This window comes from Oncorhynchus kisutch, linkage group LG9 (genome assembly GCF_002021735.2).
Source record: "Oncorhynchus kisutch isolate 150728-3 linkage group LG9, Okis_V2, whole genome shotgun sequence".
NCBI classification, from domain to species: Eukaryota; Metazoa; Chordata; class Actinopteri; order Salmoniformes; family Salmonidae; genus Oncorhynchus; species Oncorhynchus kisutch.
In genome coordinates this window covers 41,116,398-41,138,445 of record NC_034182.2, presented here as the reverse complement: position 1 = coordinate 41,138,445, position 22,048 = coordinate 41,116,398, and the positions used below count along the sequence as shown (strand labels likewise).

At 43.2% G+C, this 22,048-nt stretch overlaps 2 protein-coding genes across 6 annotated transcripts in view; both read left to right on the top strand.

Annotated features, from left to right (window-relative positions):
- Positions 1-9,438: 9,438 nt before the first annotated feature.
- LOC109878505 (doublesex- and mab-3-related transcription factor A1) lies at positions 9,439-11,508 on the top strand. Its single transcript, XM_020470726.2, has 2 exons — positions 9,439-10,035; positions 10,427-11,508. Exons 1-2 carry the CDS (start codon positions 9,561-9,563, stop codon positions 11,251-11,253), a joined length of 1,302 nt encoding a protein of 433 aa, XP_020326315.1. The 5' UTR covers positions 9,439-9,560; the 3' UTR covers positions 11,254-11,508.
- Positions 11,509-13,130: 1,622 nt separating this feature from the next.
- LOC109897150 (glucosidase 2 subunit beta) overlaps positions 13,131-22,048 on the top strand; it is a 293,964-nt gene continuing 285,046 nt past the window's right edge. For 3 of the 5 annotated variants that reach the window (XM_031832598.1, XM_031832602.1, XM_031832601.1), the window contains exons 1-4: positions 13,139-13,348; positions 14,115-14,231; positions 17,484-17,579; positions 20,917-20,974. In XM_031832598.1, coding sequence (XP_031688458.1) covers positions 13,246-13,348; positions 14,115-14,231; positions 17,484-17,579; positions 20,917-20,974 — 374 coding nt within the window. In that variant the 5' untranslated portion in view covers positions 13,139-13,245. Of the gene's footprint in view, positions 13,349-14,114; positions 14,232-17,483; positions 17,580-20,916; positions 20,975-22,048 lie in introns of all 5 variants that reach the window. The other 2 variants (XM_031832600.1, XM_031832599.1) reach the window with 1 other exon arrangement.

Below are 22,048 nucleotides of genomic sequence, written 5' to 3'. Positions count from 1 at the left end.
AGGGTACATGTTTTTGTAAGTGGGGCGGGGGGGAGGGACATTATAATAGCTGAAATCAAACCATCTATTTTAAGGAACATATAGACTTGTTTTCAACAACATAGAACTGGTTCATAGGACTGGTTCATAGGACTGGTTCATAGGACTGGTTCATAGAACTGGTTCATAGAACTGGTTCATAGAACTGGTTCATATAACTGTTTCATAGGACTGGTTCATAGAACTGGTTCATAGTACTGGTTCATAGTACTGGTTCATAGTACTGGTTCATAGTACTGGTTCATAGAACTGGTTCATAGGACTGGTTCATAGGACTGGTTCAGAAAACAACATGTCCTGTAGAACTGAATGGTGCTGTAGACATGTCCTGTAGAACTGAATGGTGCTGTAGACATGTCCTGTAGAACTGAATGGTGCTGTTGTCATGTGGTGGAGACCTGAATGGTGCTGTAGTCATGTGGTGGAGACCTGAATGGTGCTGTAGTCATGTGGTGGAGAACTGAATGGTGCTGTAGACATGTCCTGTAGACCTGAATGGTGCTGTAGACATGTCCTGTAGACCTGAATGGTGCTGTAGACATGTGGTGGAGAACTGAACGGTGCTGTTGTCATGTGGTGGAGAACTGAACGGTGCTGTAGTAGTATGGTGGAGAACTGAACGGTGCTGTAGTAGTATGGTGGAGACCTGAACGGTGCTGTAGTAGTATGGTGGAGACCTGAACGGTGCTGTAGTAGTATGGTGGAGAACTGAACGGTGCTGTAGTAGTATGGTGGAGAACTGAACGGTGCTGTAGTAGTATGGTGGAGACCTGAATGGTGCTGTAGTAGTATGGTGGAGAACTGAACGGTGCTGTAGTAGTATGGTGGAGACCTGAACGGTGCTGTAGTAGTATGGTGGACTGGTGGTGGCTCCATATTCCTCTCTGGCTGAAGGAGCAGGAAGCAGAGAGCAGGAAGAGATATGATGTCTTATACAGTGGATAGTAAAGGCCTGTCTTCTGGTCAGGATGTTTGCTTAGAATCAACACTTGTGCCTGTATTCACAAAGCGTCTCAGAGTTGGTGTGCTGGTCTAGGATCAGTTTTGGATGACAACAAAAGAGATGGCTTAGACATGGAGACGCTGATCCTAGATCAGCACTCCTATTCTGACACGCTTTAAAGATTAGAAAGCTTCCGCGGTTATCCCCCCTCTTCAAAGGGGGTGACACTCTAGACCCAAACTGCTACAGACCTACAGTATATCCATCCTACCTTGCCTTTCTAAAGTCTTTGAAAGCCCAGTCAACAAACAGATCACTGACCATTTCGAATCCCACCGTACTTTCTCCGCTGTGCAATCTGGTTTCCGAGCTGGTCACTGGTGCACCTCAGCCACGCTCAAGGTACTAAACGGTATCATAACCGCCATCGATAAAAGACAGTACTGTGCAGCCGTCTTCATCGACCTGGCCAAGGCTTTTGAATCTGTCAATCCACGTATTCTTATCGGCAGACTCAACAGCCTTGGTTTCTCAAATGACTGCCTCGCCTGGTTCACCAACTACTTCTCAGACAGAGTTCAGTGTGTCAAATCTGTTGTCCGGACCTCTGGCTGTCTCTATGGGGGTGCCACAGGGTTAAATTCTCGAGCCGACTCTTTTCTCTGTATTTATCAACGATGTCGCTCTTGCTGCTGGTGAGTCTCTGATCCACCTCCACGCAGACGACACCGTTCTGTATACTCCTGGCTCTTCTTTGGACACTGTGTTAACTAACCTCCAAACAAGCTTCAATACCATACAACACTCCTTCCGTGGCCTCCAACTGCTCTTAAATGATAGTACAACTAAATGCATGCTTTTCAACCCCCCCCCCCCCCCCCCCGACTAGCATCACTACTCTGGACGGTTCCAACAATTACAAATACCTAGGTGTCTGGCTAGACTGTAAACTTCCCTTCTAGACTCATATTAAACATCTCCAATATTTAAAAAAAATCTAGAATCGGCTTCCTATTTCGCAAAACAAAGCCTCCTTCACTCACGCCGCCAAATATACCCTCGTAAAACTGACCAGCCTACTGATCTTCGACATCGACGATGTCGTCTACAGGTTAGTCTCCAACACTCTACTCTGCAAACTGGATGCAGTCTATCACAGTGCCATCCGTTTTGTCACCAAAGCCCCATACACCACCCACCACTGCGACCTGTATGCTCTTGTCGGCTGGCACTCGCTACATATTCGTCACCAGACCCACTGGCTCCAGGTCATCTGTAAGTCTTTACTAGGTAAAGCTCTGTCTTATCTCAGCTCACTGGTCACGATAACAACACCCACCCATAGCACGGGCTCCAGCAGGTATATCTCCCTGGTCATCCCCAAAGCCAACACCTTCTTTGGCCGCCTTTCCTTCCAGTTCTCTACTGCCAATGACTGGAACGAATTGCAAAAATCGCTGATGCTGGAGACTTATATTTCCCTCACTAACTTTAAACATCAGCTATCTGAGCAGCTAACCGATGTCTGCCGCTGTACATAGCCCATCTATAAATAGCCCATCCAATCTACCTACCTCATCCCCATATTGTTTTTATTTACTTTTCTGCTCTTCTGCACACCAGTATTTCTACTTGCACATCATCATCTGCACATCAATCACTCCAGTGTTAATTTGATAAATTGTAATTGGCCTATTTATTGCCTTACCTCCTCATGCCATTTGGCACACACTGTATATAGACTTTATTTTTTCTATTGTGTTATTGACTTGTTTATTCCATGTGTAACTGTGTTGTTTTTTGTGTCGCACTGCTTTGCTTTAACTTGGCCAGGTTGCAGTTGTAAATGAGAACATGTTCTCAACTTCTCTCTCTCTCTCTCTCTCTCTCATAAAGGGGTGGGGGACATTATCAGGTTTCTCACACTGAGGTCAGAGATTAGCGGCCACATTGCGTCAGATTAAGTACTGCTTTAGCGATGAGGCCAGAGATTAGCGCCTACCTTGCCTCAGATTAAGTCCTGCTACAGCGACAAGGCCCCGACTCAAATCCAGCGCCATGATGAAACACGTTATCTAACATGCAGCGCCGAAGAAGTGGATGTCGATTAAGGCAGCCCCCCCCCCCCCCCCCCCCCCGCACCTCTCTGATTCAGAGGGGCTGGGTTAAAATGCAGGAGATGCATTTCAGTTGAATGCATTCAGTTGTACAACTGACTAGGTATCCCCCTTACCATTTCCTTTGGATTCTAAACCTAGTTCCTAACACCAAACTGAGAATTGTTCCTTATCTGTTGAATTAAAGAGTACAATTGAAGGATATGTTTTCCAAGGCCCAGCATTCGTAGATTACCATCTAGCGTAACAGGTAAACACATCTAGAAAAACACACTGGGGTTTGCCATCCTGGTGCTTAGCTCCCCATGCATGAGAAGGATTCACCAGGTGCATTTAAACAAAAGGTGCGATAGCAGCTTAATGTACCTGGATAAGCCAGCCAGCCCCAGATGCAAACCTGAATTCCCTTCACAATGGATGGAATTATAAAGGCCTCATCCACACAGTGACACATCTGTTCTCTACCACACAGTGACACATCTGTTCTCTAGTTCTCTACCACACAGTGACACATCTGTTCTCTAGTTCTCTACCACACGGTGACATATCTGTTCTCTAGTTTTCTACCACACGGTGACACATCTGTTCTCTAGTTCTCTAAAACAGTGTCACATCTGTTCTCTAAAACACAGTAACACATCTGTTCTCTAGTTCTCTACCACACAGTGACACATCTGTTCTCTAGTTCTCTACCACACGGTGACATATCTGTTCTCTAGTTCTCTACCACACGGTGACACATCTGTTCTCTAGTTCTCTAAAACAGTGTCACATCTGTTCTCTAAAACACAGTAACACATCTGTTCTCTAGTTCTCTACCACACAGTGACACATCTGTTCTCTAGTTCTCTACCACACAGTGACACATCTGTTCTCTAGTTCTCTAAAACACAGTGACACATCTGTTCTCTGGTTCTCTAAAACACAGTGACACATCTGTTCTCTAGTTCTCTACCACACAGTGACACATCTGTTCTCTAGTTCTCTACCACACAGTGACACATCTGTTCTCTAGTTCTCTACCACACGGTGACATATCTGTTCTCTAGTTCTCTACCACACGGTGACACATCTGTTCTCTAGTTCTCTAAAACAGTGTCACATCTGTTCTCTAAAACACAGTAACACATCTGTTCTCTAGTTCTCTACCACACAGTGTCACATCTGTTCTCTAGTTCTCTACCACACAGTGACACATCTGTTCTCTAGTTCTCTAAAACACAGTGACACATCTGTTCTCTGGTTCTCTAAAACACAGTGACACATCTGTTCTCTAGTTCTCTACCACACAGTGACACATCTGTTCTCCAGTTCTCTACCACACAGTGACACATCTGTTCTCTAGTTCTCTACCACACGGTGACACATCTGTTCTCTAGTTCTCTACCACACGGTGACGCATCTGTTCTCTAGTTCTCTACCACACAGTGACACATCTGTTCTCTAGTTCTCTAAAACACAGTGACACATCTGTTCTCTAGTTCTCTAAAACACTGTGACACATCTGTTCTCTACCACACAGTGACACATCTGTTCTCTACCACACAGTGACACATCTGTTCTCTACCACACAGTGACACATCTGTTCTCTACCACACAGTGACACATCTGTTCTCTACCACACGGTGACACATCTTTTCTCTAGTTCTCTACCACACAGTGACACATCTGTTTTCTAGTTCTCTACCACACAGGGACACATCTGTTCTCTAGTTCTCTACCACACAGTGACACATCTGTTCTCTACCACACAGTGACACATCTGTTCTCTAGTTCTCTACCACACAGTGACACATCTGTTCTCTAGTTCTCTACCACACGGTGACACATCTGTTCTCTAGTTCTCTACCACACAGTGACACATCTGTTCTCTGGTTCTCTAAAACACAGTGACACATCTGTTCTCTAGTTCTCTACCACACGGGGACACATCTGTTCTCTAGTTCTCTAAAACACAGTGACACATCTGTTCTCTAGTTCTCTACCACACAGTAACACATCTGTTCTCTAGTTCTCTAAAACACAGTGACACATCTGTTCTCCAGTTCTCTACCACACGGTGACACATCTGTTCTCTGGTTCTCTACCACACAGTGACACATCTGTTCTCTAGTTCTCTACCACACAGTGACACATCTGTTCTCTACCACACAGTGACACATCTGTAATCTACCACACGGTGACACATCTGTTCTCTGGTTCTCTACCACACAGTGACACATCTGTTCTCTACCACACAGTGACACATCTGTTCTCTAGTTCTCTACCACACTGTGACACATCTGTTCTCTACCACACAGTGACACATCTGTTCTCTAGTTCTCTACCACACAGTAACACATCTGTTCTCTACCACACAGTAACACATCTGTTCTCTAGTTCTCTAAAACACAGTGACACATCTGTTCTCTAGTTCTCTACCACACGGTGACACATCTGTTCTCTAGTTCTCTAAAACACAGTGACACATCTGTTCTCTAGTTCTCTACCACACGGTAACACATCTGTTCTCTAGTTCTCTAAAACACAGTGACACATCTGTTCTCCAGTTCTCTACCACACGGTGTCACATCTGTTCTCTAGTTCTCTACCACACAGTGTCACATCTGTTCTCTAGTTCTCTACCACACAGTGACACATCTGTTCTCTAGTTCTCTAAAACACAGTGACACATCTGTTCTCTGGTTCTCTAAAACACAGTGACACATCTGTTCTCTAGTTCTCTACCACACAGTGACACATCTGTTCTCCAGTTCTCTACCACACAGTGACACATCTGTTCTCTAGTTCTCTACCACACGGTGACACATCTGTTCTCTAGTTCTCTACCACACGGTGACGCATCTGTTCTCTAGTTCTCTACCACACAGTGACACATCTGTTCTCTAGTTCTCTAAAACACAGTGACACATCTGTTCTCTAGTTCTCTAAAACACTGTGACACATCTGTTCTCTACCACACAGTGACACATCTGTTCTCTACCACACAGTGACACATCTGTTCTCTACCACACAGTGACACATCTGTTCTCTACCACACAGTGACACATCTGTTCTCTACCACACGGTGACACATCTTTTCTCTAGTTCTCTACCACACAGTGACACATCTGTTTTCTAGTTCTCTACCACACAGGGACACATCTGTTCTCTAGTTCTCTACCACACAGTGACACATCTGTTCTCTACCACACAGTGACACATCTGTTCTCTAGTTCTCTACCACACAGTGACACATCTGTTCTCTAGTTCTCTACCACACGGTGACACATCTGTTCTCTAGTTCTCTACCACACAGTGACACATCTGTTCTCTGGTTCTCTAAAACACAGTGACACATCTGTTCTCTAGTTCTCTACCACACGGGGACACATCTGTTCTCTAGTTCTCTAAAACACAGTGACACATCTGTTCTCTAGTTCTCTACCACACAGTAACACATCTGTTCTCTAGTTCTCTAAAACACAGTGACACATCTGTTCTCCAGTTCTCTACCACACGGTGACACATCTGTTCTCTGGTTCTCTACCACACAGTGACACATCTGTTCTCTAGTTCTCTACCACACAGTGACACATCTGTTCTCTACCACACAGTGACACATCTGTAATCTACCACACGGTGACACATCTGTTCTCTGGTTCTCTACCACACAGTGACACATCTGTTCTCTACCACACAGTGACACATCTGTTCTCTAGTTCTCTACCACACTGTGACACATCTGTTCTCTACCACACAGTGACACATCTGTTCTCTAGTTCTCTACCACACAGTAACACATCTGTTCTCTACCACACAGTAACACATCTGTTCTCTAGTTCTCTAAAACACAGTGACACATCTGTTCTCTAGTTCTCTACCACACGGTGACACATCTGTTCTCTAGTTCTCTAAAACACAGTGACACATCTGTTCTCTAGTTCTCTACCACACGGTAACACATCTGTTCTCTAGTTCTCTAAAACACAGTGACACATCTGTTCTCCAGTTCTCTACCACACGGTCACATCTGTTCTCTCGTTCTCCACCACACAGTGTCACATCTGTTCTCTAGTTCTCTAAAACACACAGTGTCCCTTCTGTTCTCCAGTTCTCCACCACACGGTGTCCCGTCTGTTCTCCAGTTCTCCACCACACGGTGTCCCGTCTGTTCTCCAGTTCTCCACCACACGTTGTCCCATCTGTTCTCCAGTTCTCCACCGCAGGGTGTCCCGTCTGTTCTCCAGTTCTCCACCACACGGTGTCCCGTCTGTTCTCCAGTTCTCCACCACACGGTGTCCCGTCTGTTCTCCAGTTCTCCACCACACGTTTTCCCGTCTGTTCTCCAGTTCTCCACCACACGGTGTCCGGTCTGTTCTCCAGTTCTCCACCACACGGTGTCCCGTCTGTTCTGCAGTTCTCCACCACACGGTGTCCGGTCTGTTCTCCAGTTCTCCACCACACGGTGTCCCGTCTGTTCTCCAGTTCTCCACCACACGGTGTCCGGTCTGTTCTCCAGTTCTCCACCACACGGTGTCCCGTCTGTTCTGCAGTTCTCCACCACACGGTGTCCGGTCTGTTCTCCAGTTCTCCACCACACGGTGTCCCGTCTGTTCTCCAGTTCTCCAACACACGGTGTCCCGTCTGTTCTCCAGTTCATGCCCTGTCTATTTGTGTGTAGCAAACACTGGCATGTTGATGGTTAATTTTGGATCATTCCCAAGCCTGTGCTGTACTGTACCCCCCCCCCCCTACACCACTCAAGACCCAATCATTGTGGGGAATCTTTCTGCAAATAGCAGTTTCTCTCTCGCTCTCTCTCTCTCTCACACACACTCCCACTCTCTCAATGATTGCAAAGCTCCTTCTGTAGTGATTAGCGAGATGCCTTTTTTCAAGCTCTGTAAGTATGTGATGTGTGTGTGTGTGTGTGTGTGTGTACCTGCATGAGTGTGTGTGTGTGCTCATGTGTGTGGCAGGCAATAGTTCCCAAGCATAAAAGGTACACACAGAGGCTGTTGGGTATACGTCTGATAAGGCCCATGGTTGAAGGACTGACTGATGGAGGGGTCCACCATGCCAGGCAGTTATGCAGATGGAGAAAACAAGAGATGGTTAGATGGAGAGATGGATGGATGGAGAGATGGATGAATGGAGAGATGAATGGATGGAGAGATTGAGATATGGAGAAAAGGAGGGGGTTGTTGCAAGCAATGGCCATTTACATTAGTGTTTTAAATGTACTGTCCTCTTTCACACATCTGCATGAAGCTGATTGCTAATAGCAAAGCCAAGCAATACTATGTGGCTAAATATTGATTGTAAACATTATAATATCAAACATGAATTTTTATAAAACATTTTAGGAAGGACATTTGAATGAGTTATTTGTCCTGAATTGTGTTTTAAACATGTATTAACCCACTAAGATGAAACACTAAAGAAGCATTCATTTTAGCGTCGGGGAATTATTAGGTACAATCAAAACTCATTAGGGAATAAGATGCTTGTATAATTAATTACAACACCTGTTAATCTGATATATTATACAATAGTAACTATACAGTCTGAACATATCCATAAGGACTATGGTCAAGTTTGAAGGATAGCATTAGTGTTAAGACTATTTTCCTCCTCAATTATTTTCCAGCAAGGTAAATAATTGTAAAATACAAGAAAACGTAGTCTGGAGGATTATTTGTCTTTTTGAAAATACAGTATTACTGATTATTTTCCCATAAATCAATACATACCACAACTACACTGAATGACCTGACTTTGTGTTCACAATACTCCACCACATTATGTTTTCAATTAAAATGTATAATATATAATCATATAGTGTATTAAATATACCAAAACCTATAAGCAATTTTTTTAATAATCATTATTTATCTAATACAATTGTTACCTTTATTTTACTAGGCAAGTCAGTTAAGAACAAATTCTTATTTTCAATGACGGCCTAGGAACAGTGGGTTAACTGCCTGTTCAGGGGCAGAACGACAGATTTTGTACCTTGTCAGCTCGGGGATTCGAACTTGCAACCTTTCGCTTACTAGTCCAATGCTCTAACCACTAGGCTACCCTGCCCCCCCACAATATCCTGATTACAGATACACAGTCAATAAAGGATATATAACTTTTAAATGTCTTTGATCTAAAGAAGTTCCAGTAGATTTTTATATCATTTAAGGTGATAGACCATGACATTGTTCTTGACAATAGCTCCAATGAATGAGCTTAGTCAAACCCATTAGACCACTCTTCACCCTTGGCGCATATTCATGAGGGCACGGAAGGGGAAAGGGGTGTGACCGAGGTGCATTATTTGAAGACAAACCACCTGGAGGTGAACAACTTTTAAGCGCAAGAGTTTAGAGTGGCAGAGTCAGTTGGAAGAAGACAGTACACAAACATTGACTGACTTCTAAACTACACTGGACTTTCTGGAGACCTGGTTTACGTCTCCACGCGGAATGGAAGGCAGCATTAGACCGCACGGCTTGGCTGGGCACAGCTCCTCTCCTCTCTCCGTCGGGGGTTTACAGATGCCCGCTTCCCTTCTGCGCCCTCCGCCTCTCTTTCTCCGAGCTGCTGCCTGTAAACCGTCGATGGAGAGGGGCTACCCCCGAACCCCGAAGTGCGCACGGTGCAGGAACCACGGCGTGGTGTCCGCTCTGAAAGGCCACAAGCGCTTCTGTCGTTGGAGAGACTGCGTGTGCGCAAAGTGTACCCTGATAGCGGAGAGGCAGCGGGTGATGGCTGCACAGGTGGCACTCAGGAGACAACAGGCGCAGGAGGAGAGCGAGGCCCGGGAGCTCCAGTTCATGTACACCGGCTCCGGGGCGGGGGAGACCGGACTGACCATGGCATCTGGGGTACAGCGATCTGGAAACACCGTGCCAAGAATATCTAGTTATGATGTTTTTGGAACTGAGGACCAAAAAGACGGTGAGTTAGTCCATCGTTACCTGTTGGTATTGAGAGTCGATTTGAAAACAATGTTTTGGTCAATTTGATTCATTTGGTTAGTATGGCCGTTTGGTGCTTTATTTGACTTAGACTAAATTGAGATAGTTCTTTTACAATGGAAAAGTCCCACCTGCAATTATTGTTCAAACTGTTAAAAAAATATGCTTGAAATTATAGTCTTAAACCGGGTATTTCATACGCGCAAATCGACTTAGATTAACCAATTATTTGTGAAATGATATCTGACCAGAGAGACGTTTTACGCAGCGTATAATCAAAAACCTATAGAAAATGCATACAGTTTGTAAAATTAGACATAACGTCCTATCACATATATCTAATCTAATTCCGTTATTATTTATAATTTCAGATGACAAACTGACCAAGTACAACCTAAACAACGGATTCATGGGCCGAACGTTCTATGCACCTCACACCGCACCACTGTCCTCTCCATTGGGAAAGAACGATACCTCTCCTAATCAAGAGAAAAAACAGGCGGTCTTCGACAAGGAGAGTGGCAGTCAGACGGCTGCTTTTGACCAGCTGTCAGACCACACAGAGAGCCCACGGTCTCTGTCATCCTCGGACCTCGAGTCGGGCAGCGAGTCCGAGCGGCCCAAGGACTACCCTTCGCTGGAGATTACCGAGCCCGGGTGCGCGTCAAAGGACCGGGACCCCACCGAGGTCATGACCAAGATATTCCCCCATCACAAGCGGGATACTTTGGAATCGGTGGTGAAAACTTGCAAAGGGGACATCGTGAAGGCTATTGAACTAGTTCTTAGCTCCAAAGAGAATAAATGCAACTCGGATAGCGTCGGTCTATCTCTGTCTGTTCACTCAAATGAACCAAGGCCTAATTTTGGACTTCCAGGGGTAGCGTTGGGGCCTCTGGGTACCAAGTCTGCTTTTTCCCCATTGCAAACCACGCCAACACCTGCCGGAGGCGAAAGTATGTACGGGCTGAGTCCTCGCTTTGGTATTAATCCTTTGCGCCTGGCCTACTCAACCGCAGGTGGTGGCATACCTAATTTCATGTCACCGTATGTGACGTCCGGACTGATGCCAGTTTTCCCATTCCGCCCGCCGTTGGACTATTCTTTCCCGGGCATGATGCGAGACCTCTCCTATCTCCAGAGTAAAGACTCCCTATGTAACACCGGCATATACTCTCGTATAAATCAGGAGAAATAATTTTGGTTCAAGCAACAAAACACACATAGATAAAATGCCCCCCCAAAAAACAAAACAGTTGGACTATTTATCAAACTGCTGTGTAACTTCTTTTACAGGTTGTCTGATTTGAAAGTACTTTTGGGGAGGTGATTATGCAAATAATGTTATCACATATGTCTTAAAACATTTTCAGTGTCTTTACAATTCCAATATATTTTTTGAAACTGTACATTTTGTAAAGTTTGTGTCTTAAATAAAACACATCAAATGAAAGGTTTGTTGTATACTTTGTTGTATAATCATGAGAAATATCAGCAGACCTGCTGAGGCTTCGAATTATATGAAGTTCTTTCACGGTTGTATATCCCAGTTTTATTTTGCAATCAAGCATAATTAAAATATCCCAACATTTGACCTATTCTATGCATAAAAAACAAATGAATTCTGAAACGAATCAAAGTTGGACACAGAACCTGCTCTCCATATCGAGTTCCGGAACCTGATGCTCTCTATATCAAGTTCCCGGAACCTGATGCTCTCCATATCGAGTTCCGGAACCTGATTCTCTCCATATGGAGTTACGGAACCTGATGCTCTCCATATCGAGTCCCAGAACCTGCAGCTTGGAGCAAGTGTAATTGTCATTATACTACCTTCAAAGGCAAATTATAACATAACATAACAACATAATAACATACATTCATATCAATAATTCACTCCTTTTTTTATCCATTAGTTCCTGCCAAGGAGGCAGCTACTCTTCCTGGGGTTTATAATGGATCCCCATTAGTTCCTGCCAAGGCAGCAGCTACTCTTCCTGGGGTTTTATTAAGGATCCCCATTAGTTCCTGCCTAGGCAGCAGCTACTCTGCCTGGGGTCCAGCAAAAATGAAGGCAGTAATATACATTTTACAACAGATTTCACAAAGCATTAAGTGTGTGCCCTCAGGCCACTACTCTAATACAACCCACGACCCAGGTGTATGTGTTTGTATGTGTGTTTCTACCTGTGTGTGTGTGACTCTTCACAGTCCTCACTGTTTTTTTTTTTTCAATCTGATTTGACTGCTTGCGTGAATTACTTGATGTGGAATAGAGTTCCATGTAGCCTTGGCTCTATGTATACAGAACAAAAATATAATTTCAACACACATAATTTTCAAAGATATTACTGAATTACAGTTCATATAAGGAAATAATAGATTGATAGATAGATATAGATAGATAGATATAGATATAGATAGATAGATAGATATAGATATAGATAGATAGATATACTGTGGAATATTTAGAGTATTTACCTCTGGTGTACTGGATGGAATGTAATAGTTATATAACTCCTCATCATCTTATTTTTTTATAATTTAGTTTTAAAAGCTTAAAATTAATTGTCATATGTTGTTTGTTTTGTGAGACAGTCAGAGACACAAATAGCTATCAGCCAGTCTCCACAAAGCAGATCAACAGTCAATGGATAAGTTATTTTGGGGTGGCAGTGTAGCCAAGTGATTAGAGTGTTGGACTAGTAACTGAAAATGTTGCAAGTTCAAATCCCCGAGCTGACGTTTTGCCCCTGAACAGGCAGTTGACCCACTGTTCCTAGGCCGTCATTGAAAAAAAGTGTTTGTTCTTCACTGACTTGCCTAGTAAAATAAAGGTCAACTTTGATTAATAATTTGTAAATTAAACAGTCAATTAATTAGATAGGCTATCAGTCAATGTAGACTTTCTAAGTTTATATTGCTTGATTACAAACATATTTTGTTTATATTGCTTGATTACAAACATATTTTGTCTGTGTTAAATACATTAATGCTAGTTTTAAAATATTCTAATTTTACAGTGGGGCTTTTATTTTGAAACGTAGACGTTAACATCCATGCACATGTCACGTCACATGACCATGTTTCAGGAAGCGCTGATAGTTCACTGGGAAATGTTAAACTAGCTTGCTAGTTTTTGAGTGTAAAAGAGCATTTTAACTGCTTTGCAGCCCTCTCTAAGAGAGTAATGTTCACAAACTGTTCCCTCGGACATTGTCATATTGTCATTGCTGTGATTCTTTGGTCCATTTGTGTAGACTCGCGGAAAATCAGAGGAATTTCTTTATCGTGTAAGTCTTTCCCGAAGTCAACAAATATTATGCTGTTGCAAGATTAGCTACATAGCCTGGATTAGCTAGTAAACAAAGCAGCCTCTTAGCACATCTTTACAATACTTGCATGTTTTTTTTTTTTACCAAACTAGGCCTACTGAACTTGTTGAACTAGCTAACGATAGCTATCTAATTAGTTTGAGAATATTACAACATTTGAATTATCCTTTGCTTTTTCCCAAGTGTTGTGACTGTCAACAAATCAAATCACATTTTATTGGTCACATACACATATTTAGCAGATGTTATTGCGGGTGTCATTGAATCACACATTCAGTCTGGCTATAGGCTAACTATAACATGCAGTAACGTTTTGAATGCTTTTAGAATAGAGTACAATATACATCTTTTATTTTTTTATTTGCATGGAAAATGTGTCAGCCCGGAGATATTTGAACCGGCAACCCCCTCGTTATGTGGTCCATCTCTCTAACCTACCGCCGACCCCAACACGAGCTGGAAAGTCAATACCGTATGAGACTGTAAACAAATTATGATTAATTAAGACAGTGTGGAATGAGAGAGGGAGGTCTGATGAACATAAAGTGGCAGAAGGGGTATCCATTTTGATCCCCCCCCCCCCCCCCCCCCCCCCCCCATTGGGGATACATGGGTGGTCTGTAAGCAGATGTGTTAACCACTACCAAGTTTGTAAGTCAAGAATGTCAACACATCACACATGCACATGACGATTTTTCCCCCCTTGCTCTCTCCCTTTTAACAGATAAGAGGTTTTATAGAGAAAGAAAGTCCTTCCTGTGTATCGATGGGTCTAAAATGATCCCTTTTGACCAGGTGAATGACGACTACTGCGACTGTATGGATGGATCAGATGAACCAGGTAAAGAGGCTCGTGGTACAGGTTTCCCCTAATCACAAACAGAAGATCCCGGGCCTTTATTCATAAAGGGTCTCAGAGTAGAGGTGCTGTTCTAGGGTCAGGTCCCCTCTTTCCATGTAATCTTAGTCCATTATGACAATAAAATGCTAAACTGATCCTAGATCAGTCCCACAATGAGACAATTTATGAATACGGGCCCAGATCAGGCAAGTCCTAACTTGAACCATTAGGAGGATAATGATTTTTCTGATCCTGGACCCAACAGTTAAGGGCAACTTTGATCAACTCCAACAAAGAGGGGATACAGCTGTAAACAGGTGTCATTGTGCGGACATAGGCTATACTTCACATTGCCACGATGATGAGTCGAATAACTTTTGTACACCTGAAGTCACCTTTCAGATCACAGGTATATATAGATAGATGAAGCAACAAAAACTGCAGCGAACTGGTAGAATGACTCCGTCACATAGACCATCTTCAAGACATTCTGTAGGCATGTAGCCAAATCGCTGTATTCTAGGCCATGTAAGGTTGATTAAATGCTGTCCGGTTATAAAATCTAATCAAATTTCATCTTGTCTTTAAGTTTGGTACAACAATGACTTTCAGATATTTCAATGGGATGACTTTATAATGTAATTGAGTCCTTGTTTAGAGGTGGTAAGTTACCCGTGGTAAGTGGGTGGTAAAACCATGATTTACCTGGCTGGTATAGTGATAGAGAAGGGTCTAAGTGTGTCTATACATCAGGTATACATGAGCAGGGAGTACAACGAGTGTAGGGAGACAAGCAGTGCTCTTACACTGACTAGATAACAGCTCTACTGATTTTTGGCGATCCCTGGTTTTGATTTAGTTTATATTAATGTATAAATATAATAATATAATATATTCACACTTGCTGAGATTTCAAGTTCTCGTGAGTTTCTTTGAACTCAAGGAACTAGGTTGCAAGCGAAAATAAAATCAGGGGTGTCAAACTCTTTTCTTTTTTTTTTGCCCCGGGGGCTGCATTCGATCATTGATAGACAAACCTTTTTCAGGTCTTGCCATAGATTTTCAAGCTGATTTAAGTCAAAACTGTAACTCTGCCACTCAAGGACATTTGCTGTCTTCTTGGTAAGCAAGTCCAGTGTAGATTTGGCCTTGTGTTTTAGATTGTTGTCCTGCTGAAAGGTGAATTCATCTCACCGGTCTCTGTTGGACTGCATACTGAACCAGGTTTTCCATAAGAATTTTACCTGTGCTTAGCTCCATTACATTTATATTTTATCCTGGAAAACTCCTCAGTCCTTAATGACTACAAGCATACCCAAACATGATGCAGCCACCACTATGCTTGAACATATGGAGAGTGGTACTTATCACTGTGTTGTATTGGATTTGCCCCAAACATAACACTTTGTATTCAGGAGAAAAAATGAATTGCTTTGCCACATGTTACAAACTAGATGCATTCTTTTGAATATTTTTTAACTCTGTACAGGATTCCTTATTTTCACTCGGTCAATTAGGATAGCATTGTGGAGTAACTACAATGTTGTTGACCCATCCTCAGTTTTCTCCTATCACAGCTATTAATCTGTTTGAAAGTCACCATTGGCCTACATGTTGAAATCCCTGAGCAGGTTCCTTTCTGTCCGGCAACTGACTTAAGAAGGACGCCTGTATATTTGTAGTGACTGGGGGTATTGATACACCATCCACAGTGTAATTGATAATTTCAACATAATCAAGGGGATATTCAATGTCTGCTTTTTCGATTTTTACCCATCTACCAATAGGTGCCCTTCTTTGTGAGGCCATTGGAAAACATTGCTGGCCTTTGTGGTTGAATCTGTGTTTGAAATTCGCTGCTCGACTGAGGGACCTTACAGATAATTGTATGTGTGGGGGGTACAGAGATGAGGTAGTCATTCAACAATCATGTTAAACACTATTTTTGCACACAGAGTCCATGCAACTTATTATGTGACTTGTTAAGCACATTTTTACTCACTGAACTTATTCAGGCTTGCCATAACAAAGGGGTTGAATACTTATTGACTCAAGACATCTCAGCTTTTAATTTTTATATATATATATTTTTTTTCTCAGAAAACTTAATTCCACATTGACATTATGGGGTACTGTGTTTAGGCCAGTGACCAAACATATCACTTTAATCCATTTTAAATTCAGGCTGTAACATATCAAAATGTGGAAAAAGTCAAGGGGTGTGAATACTTTCTGAAGGCCCTGTATTTTAGGGATTATTATCAAGCCTGACACAGTCAACAAACTGTATGTTTGTATCATTTTTTTGTTGTTGCTATTTCAGTTTGTTTCTGCCCCATTTTTTCCCCCCCTTTTATTTTTCATCTCGGTCCGTCCGCTGGCCAGATTGGACCCGGTCCGTATGTTTGACACCTCTGTACTAAATGAATCTACTGGCACAATGAAGGAATATATTGTTATAGTGGGTGATGAGGAGTGAATCTTTAGGCCAGACATATCTTTTTTTATTATTTTATTTTATCTATTTTTTATTACATGTATAACAAATGTCATTTTTGGAAAAGTGAGGCGCTAGAGCGAAACCATTTATTATTATTTTATTTTTTTAACATTAAAAAGTAGGGTCATTATATATTATTAGAGCAACTCCAGTTCTACACCCAGCGACCTAATCAGGAGATTCTTGGGGAGGCTAAAAGAGGCATAATTCCACCATCATTATTTTATTGGAACATCATTATAAATTATAATTTTTTGCCTAATTGTGCAATTGTTTAAGTACAACTTTTCACTTCTTCAGATTTAGATTTCCTTTAAAAAAACAACAACATTTAAACATTCAATTAAATCTGTATCGCCTTATTATAATGTAATTGAAAAGTGGGCTTTGGAAGTTTGTTTTGTTTTTAAATAACACATTCAGTACGACTCATCTAACCATCTGCCCCTGCAAATCTGGTCTGGTCTCAGAAATTAAACATCCATGTGATTATTTGCTGGACACTGCCACCCTAAGAGTGACTGTGGAAGTGCATGTATTTTCCTTCACAACCCCATTCAAGTTTTAAGTTTTTAATGTCACGTGCACAAGTATAGGGAAATGCCTTTTCTTGCAAGCTTCATATGAAGTATAAAATCAGATGAGCTGGTTCGACATGAATTATTATTCCATTGAAAATATGCTTCCAATGATTACTGTAGTCATGAAATGCAGTCATCACAGACTTACCTTTGAACTTTGCCCTCTTTTAGGCACTGCAGCCTGTCCTAACGGCCGATTCTACTGCACCAACCTCGGCTACCGCTCTCACTACATACCATCTTCACGTGTCAATGATGGCATCTGCGGTAAAGTTTTCCCTATTGTGTATGGCTAGCAAACTGTAGTGTACTGCACTGTAATGTATTGTAATATACTGCACTATACTGTACTTAACTGTAATGTACTCCACTGTAATGTACTGCACTCTACTGTAATGTACTGCCCTGTAATGTACTGTAATGTACTGTACTCTACTGTACTGTACTGTAATGTAATGTACTCTACTGTAATGTACTGTAATGTACTCTAATGTACTGTACTGTACTGTAATGTACTGTACTGTACTCTACTGTACTGTACTGTACTGTACTGTACTGTACTCTACTGTACTGTAATGTACTGTACTGTACTGTAATCTACTGTACTGTACTCTACTGTAATGTACTGTAATGTACTCTACTGTAATGTACTGTGATGTACTGTAATGTACTGTAATGTACTCTATAGTAATGTACTGTAATGTACTGTACTCTTCTGTAATGTACTCTACTGTAATGTACTGTACTCTACTGTACTGTAATGTAATGTACTGTAATGTACTGTACTCTACTGTAATGTACTGTACTCTACTGTACTGTAATGTACTGTACTGTACTGTAATGTAATGTAATGTACTGTAATGTACTCTATAGTAATGTACTGTAATGTACTGTACTCTTCTGTAATGTACTGTACTCTACTGTAATGTACTGTACTCTACTGTACTGTAATGTACTGTACTGTACTGTAATGTACTCTATAGTAATGTACTGTACTCTTCTGTAATGTACTGTACTCTACTGTAATGTACTGTACTCTACTGTAATGTACTGTACTCTACTGTACTCTACTCTACTGTAATGTACTGTACTCTACTGTAATGTACTGTACTCTACTGTACTCTACTGTAATGTACTGTACTCTACTGTACTCTACTCTACTGTAATGTACTATACTGTAATGTACTCTACTGTAATGTACAGTAATGTGATGTAATGTAATGTACTGTAATGTAATGTACTGTACTGTAATGTACTCTATAGTAATGTACTGTACTCTTCTGTAATGTACTGTACTCTACTGTAATGTACTGTACTCTACTGTAATGTACTGTACTCTACTGTACTCTACTCTACTGTAATGTACTGTACTCTACTGTAATGTACTGTACTCTACTGTACTCTACTCTACTGTAATGTACTGTACTCTACTGTACTCTACTCTACTGTAATGTACTATACTGTAATGTACTCTACTGTAATGTACTGTAATGTAATGTACTGTAATGTAATGTGATGTAATGTACTATACTGTAATGTACTGTAATGTAATGTACTGTAATGTACTCTACTGTAATGTAATGTACTGTAATGTACTATACTGTAATGTACTCTACTGTAATGTACTGTAATGTAATGTGATGTAATGTACTGTAATGTACTATACTGTAATGTAATGTAATGTACTGTAATGTACTATACTGTAATGTAATGTAATGTACTGTAATGTACTATAATGTACTATACTGTAATGTACTCTACTGTAATGTACAGTAATGTAATGTAATGTACTGTAATGTACTATACTGTACTGTACTCTACTGTAATGTACAGTAATGTAATGTGATGTACTGTACTGTACTCTACTGTAATGTACTGTACTCTACTGTAATGTACTGTACTCTACTGTATTAACCAGATTAGACTATATACATGTTGAATCCATTTGTTACAGCTTTACTGCCTTTACTTTATTAAGCTAGTCATGCTCTTGTGTAAATGTTGATTAGGTAGTTCAAAGACCAAGGCTTAGTTATTTACAATCATCTTTTGATCCTTCACATTGATGCCACGGACTGCTACTGAACGGGCCACACTGTTGTTTAAACTAGACTACAAACGTCAGCTGTGACTACAGTGGGCTCCACTCCAGTAGGAAGAACACTGTCTCAGTGATGTCCCACTGGTTGGCTCTTCTCTTTGAGAACACATTTTGAATGCTGTCAAAGATTGACATCTTGGAAGTTGTTCTACTCGCTGCCATTCCCTTTAGTTGAGGAAACAAACTGAGATAAAGAGGCAAAACAGTAAACAAGACCCCCCCCCCCCCCTCTTCTCCTCCTCTCCCTTCTCCCGCTCTTCACCTTCAACAGCATTCTGTCTTCATCCTCAATTCCCCCCCTCTACCTCTCCTCCTCTATCTCTCCTCCTCTACCTCGTCTCCTTGAACAGCATTCTGTTTTCATCCTCAATAACCCCCCCCACCCAACCCACCCCTCTTTCCCTTGAACAGCATTCTGTCTTCATCCTCAAGCCCCCCCCTCCTCCTCTCCTCTCTCTCCTCTACCTCTCCTCCTCTCTCTCCTCTCTCCTTCTCTCTCTCCTCCTCTACCTCTCCTCTCTCCTTATCTCTCTCCTCCTCTACCTCTCCTCTCTCTCCTCCTCTACCTCTCCTCCTCTCCTCTTCTACCTCTCCTCCTCTCTCTCCTCTCTCCTCCTCTACCTCTCCTCTCTCTCCTCCTCTACCTCTCCTCTTCTCTCTCCTCCTCTCTCTCCTCCTCTCTCTCCTCCTCCCTCTCCTCTCCTCCTCTACCTCTTCTCTCTCCTCCTCTCTCTCCTCCTCTCTCTCCTCCTCCCTCTCCTCTCCTCTACCCCTCCTCTCTCTCCTCTCTCCTCCTCTACCTCTCCTCCTCTCTCTCTCCTCTCTCTCCTCCTCCTCATGGCGTGTGAAGCCTGCTGCTGTAAATCCTTTAATTAGATCATTTTTGTCCCCCCTTCCCTCTTGTCTCTGAGCGCTGCAAGCTTTAAAAAAAAAGGAACGTTTCCCGTTATCGCTGCCCCCCCCCCCCCTGTCACAGGCTTTCCTGGCTGTTTGTGATGGCACACGGCAGCAGCAGGCGATGGAGAAAAAGAAGGAACTAAGGGAGGGAGGGGTTTAGTGTCTGACTCCGGTAGCATTTTACCTTCTCATCCTCCCGCCTTGAATGGAGCCACTTAGAGTTGGTGGTTTGTCCTCTCGGCTCAGTGAGAGCTTTTAACCGTGCCGGGCTCTGGCACTCTAGCTACTGCTCAACCAATGGGATACCAGCGTAATTGAGGAATTTCCAACTGTGACCGCTCTCGTGGCCTCTGGTCGCTCCCTGGCAAGTCCCGGGAATGAAATCCGACCTAGCTAAGTAGTAGTTATTTTGTCAGGTGCTGAACATAGCTGTAGGCATCAGCAGATTGGGATTTTTAAATGGCTGCATTTCAATGATCAATAAGAACGCACAAGAGAAGTTTCAGAGGTCAATGTGGCACTCTTGTCTTTGTTGAGATCTCTTGTTCTTGTGTACCTCATTGATTTGCCTGGTGTGTAAATGCCTTTTACCGTTCTTCCCTCCAGACTGCTGTGACGCTTCAGATGAGTACAGAAGTCAAACGCCTTGCCAAAACACATGCAGGTCAGTTGGACGGGGGAGTGCGTACTTCTAAAATCATACACCTTAGTTCAGGGGTGGACACCTGCTTGTTTTCTTTTCATTTGGCGCTTATCTGATAGCCCAGAGTAGACACCCCTGGTTGCCCAGGTCTAGCCCAGAGTAGACACCCCTGGTTGCCCAGGTCTAGCCCAGAGTAGACACCCCTGGTTGCCCAGGTCTAGCCCAGAGTAGACACCCCTGGTTGCCCAGGTCTAGCCCAGAGTAGACACCCCTGGTTGCCCAGGTCTAGCCCAGAGTAGACACCCCTGGTTGCCCAGGTCTAGCCCAGAGTAGACACCCCTGGTTGCCCAGGTCTAGCCCAGAGTAGACACCCCTGGTTGCCCAGGTCTAGCCCAGAGTAGACACCCCTGGTTGCCCAGGTCTAGCCCAGAGTAGACACCCCTGGTTGCCCAGATCTAGCCCAGAGTAGACACCCCTGGTTGCCCAGGTCTAGCCCAGAGTAGACACCCCTGGTTGCCCAGGTCTAGCCCAGAGTAGACACCCCTGGTTGCCCAGGTCTAGCCCAGAGTAGACACCCCTGGTTGCCCAGGTCTAGCCCAGAGTAGACACCCCTGGTTGCCCAGGTCTAACTCAGAGTAGACACCCCTGGTTGCCCAGGTCTAACTCAGAGTAGACACCCCTGGTTTCCCAGGTCTAGCCCAGAGTAGACACCCCTGGTTGCCCAGGTCTAGCCCAGAGTAGACACCCCTGGTTGCCCAGGTCTAACTCAGAGTAGACACCCCTGGTTGCCCAGGTCTAACTCAGAGTAGACACCCCTGGTTGCCCAGGTCTAGCCCAGAGTAGACACCCCTGGTTGCCCAGGTCTAGCCCAGAGTAGACACCCCTGGTTGCCCAGGTCTAACTCAGAGTAGACAGCCCTGGTTGCCTAGGTCTAGCCCAGAGTAGACACCCCTGGTTGCCCAGGTCTAACTCAGAGTAGACACCCCTGGTTGCCCAGGTCTAGCCCAGAGTAGACACCCCTGGTTGCCCAGGTCTAACTCAGAGTAGACAGCCCTGGTTGCCTAGGTCTAGCCCAGAGTAGACACCCCTGGTTGC

Excerpts from the sequence above, each read along its gene's own strand:
- LOC109878505 (XM_020470726.2), top strand. The coding sequence starts at position 9,561 with ATGGAAGGCAGCATTAGACCGCACGGCTTGGCTGGGCACAGCTCCTCT. Across the intron at positions 10,036-10,426 it reads AACTGAGGACCAAAAAGACG|ATGACAAACTGACCAAGTAC; the intron begins GTGAGTTAGTCC and ends TTATAATTTCAG.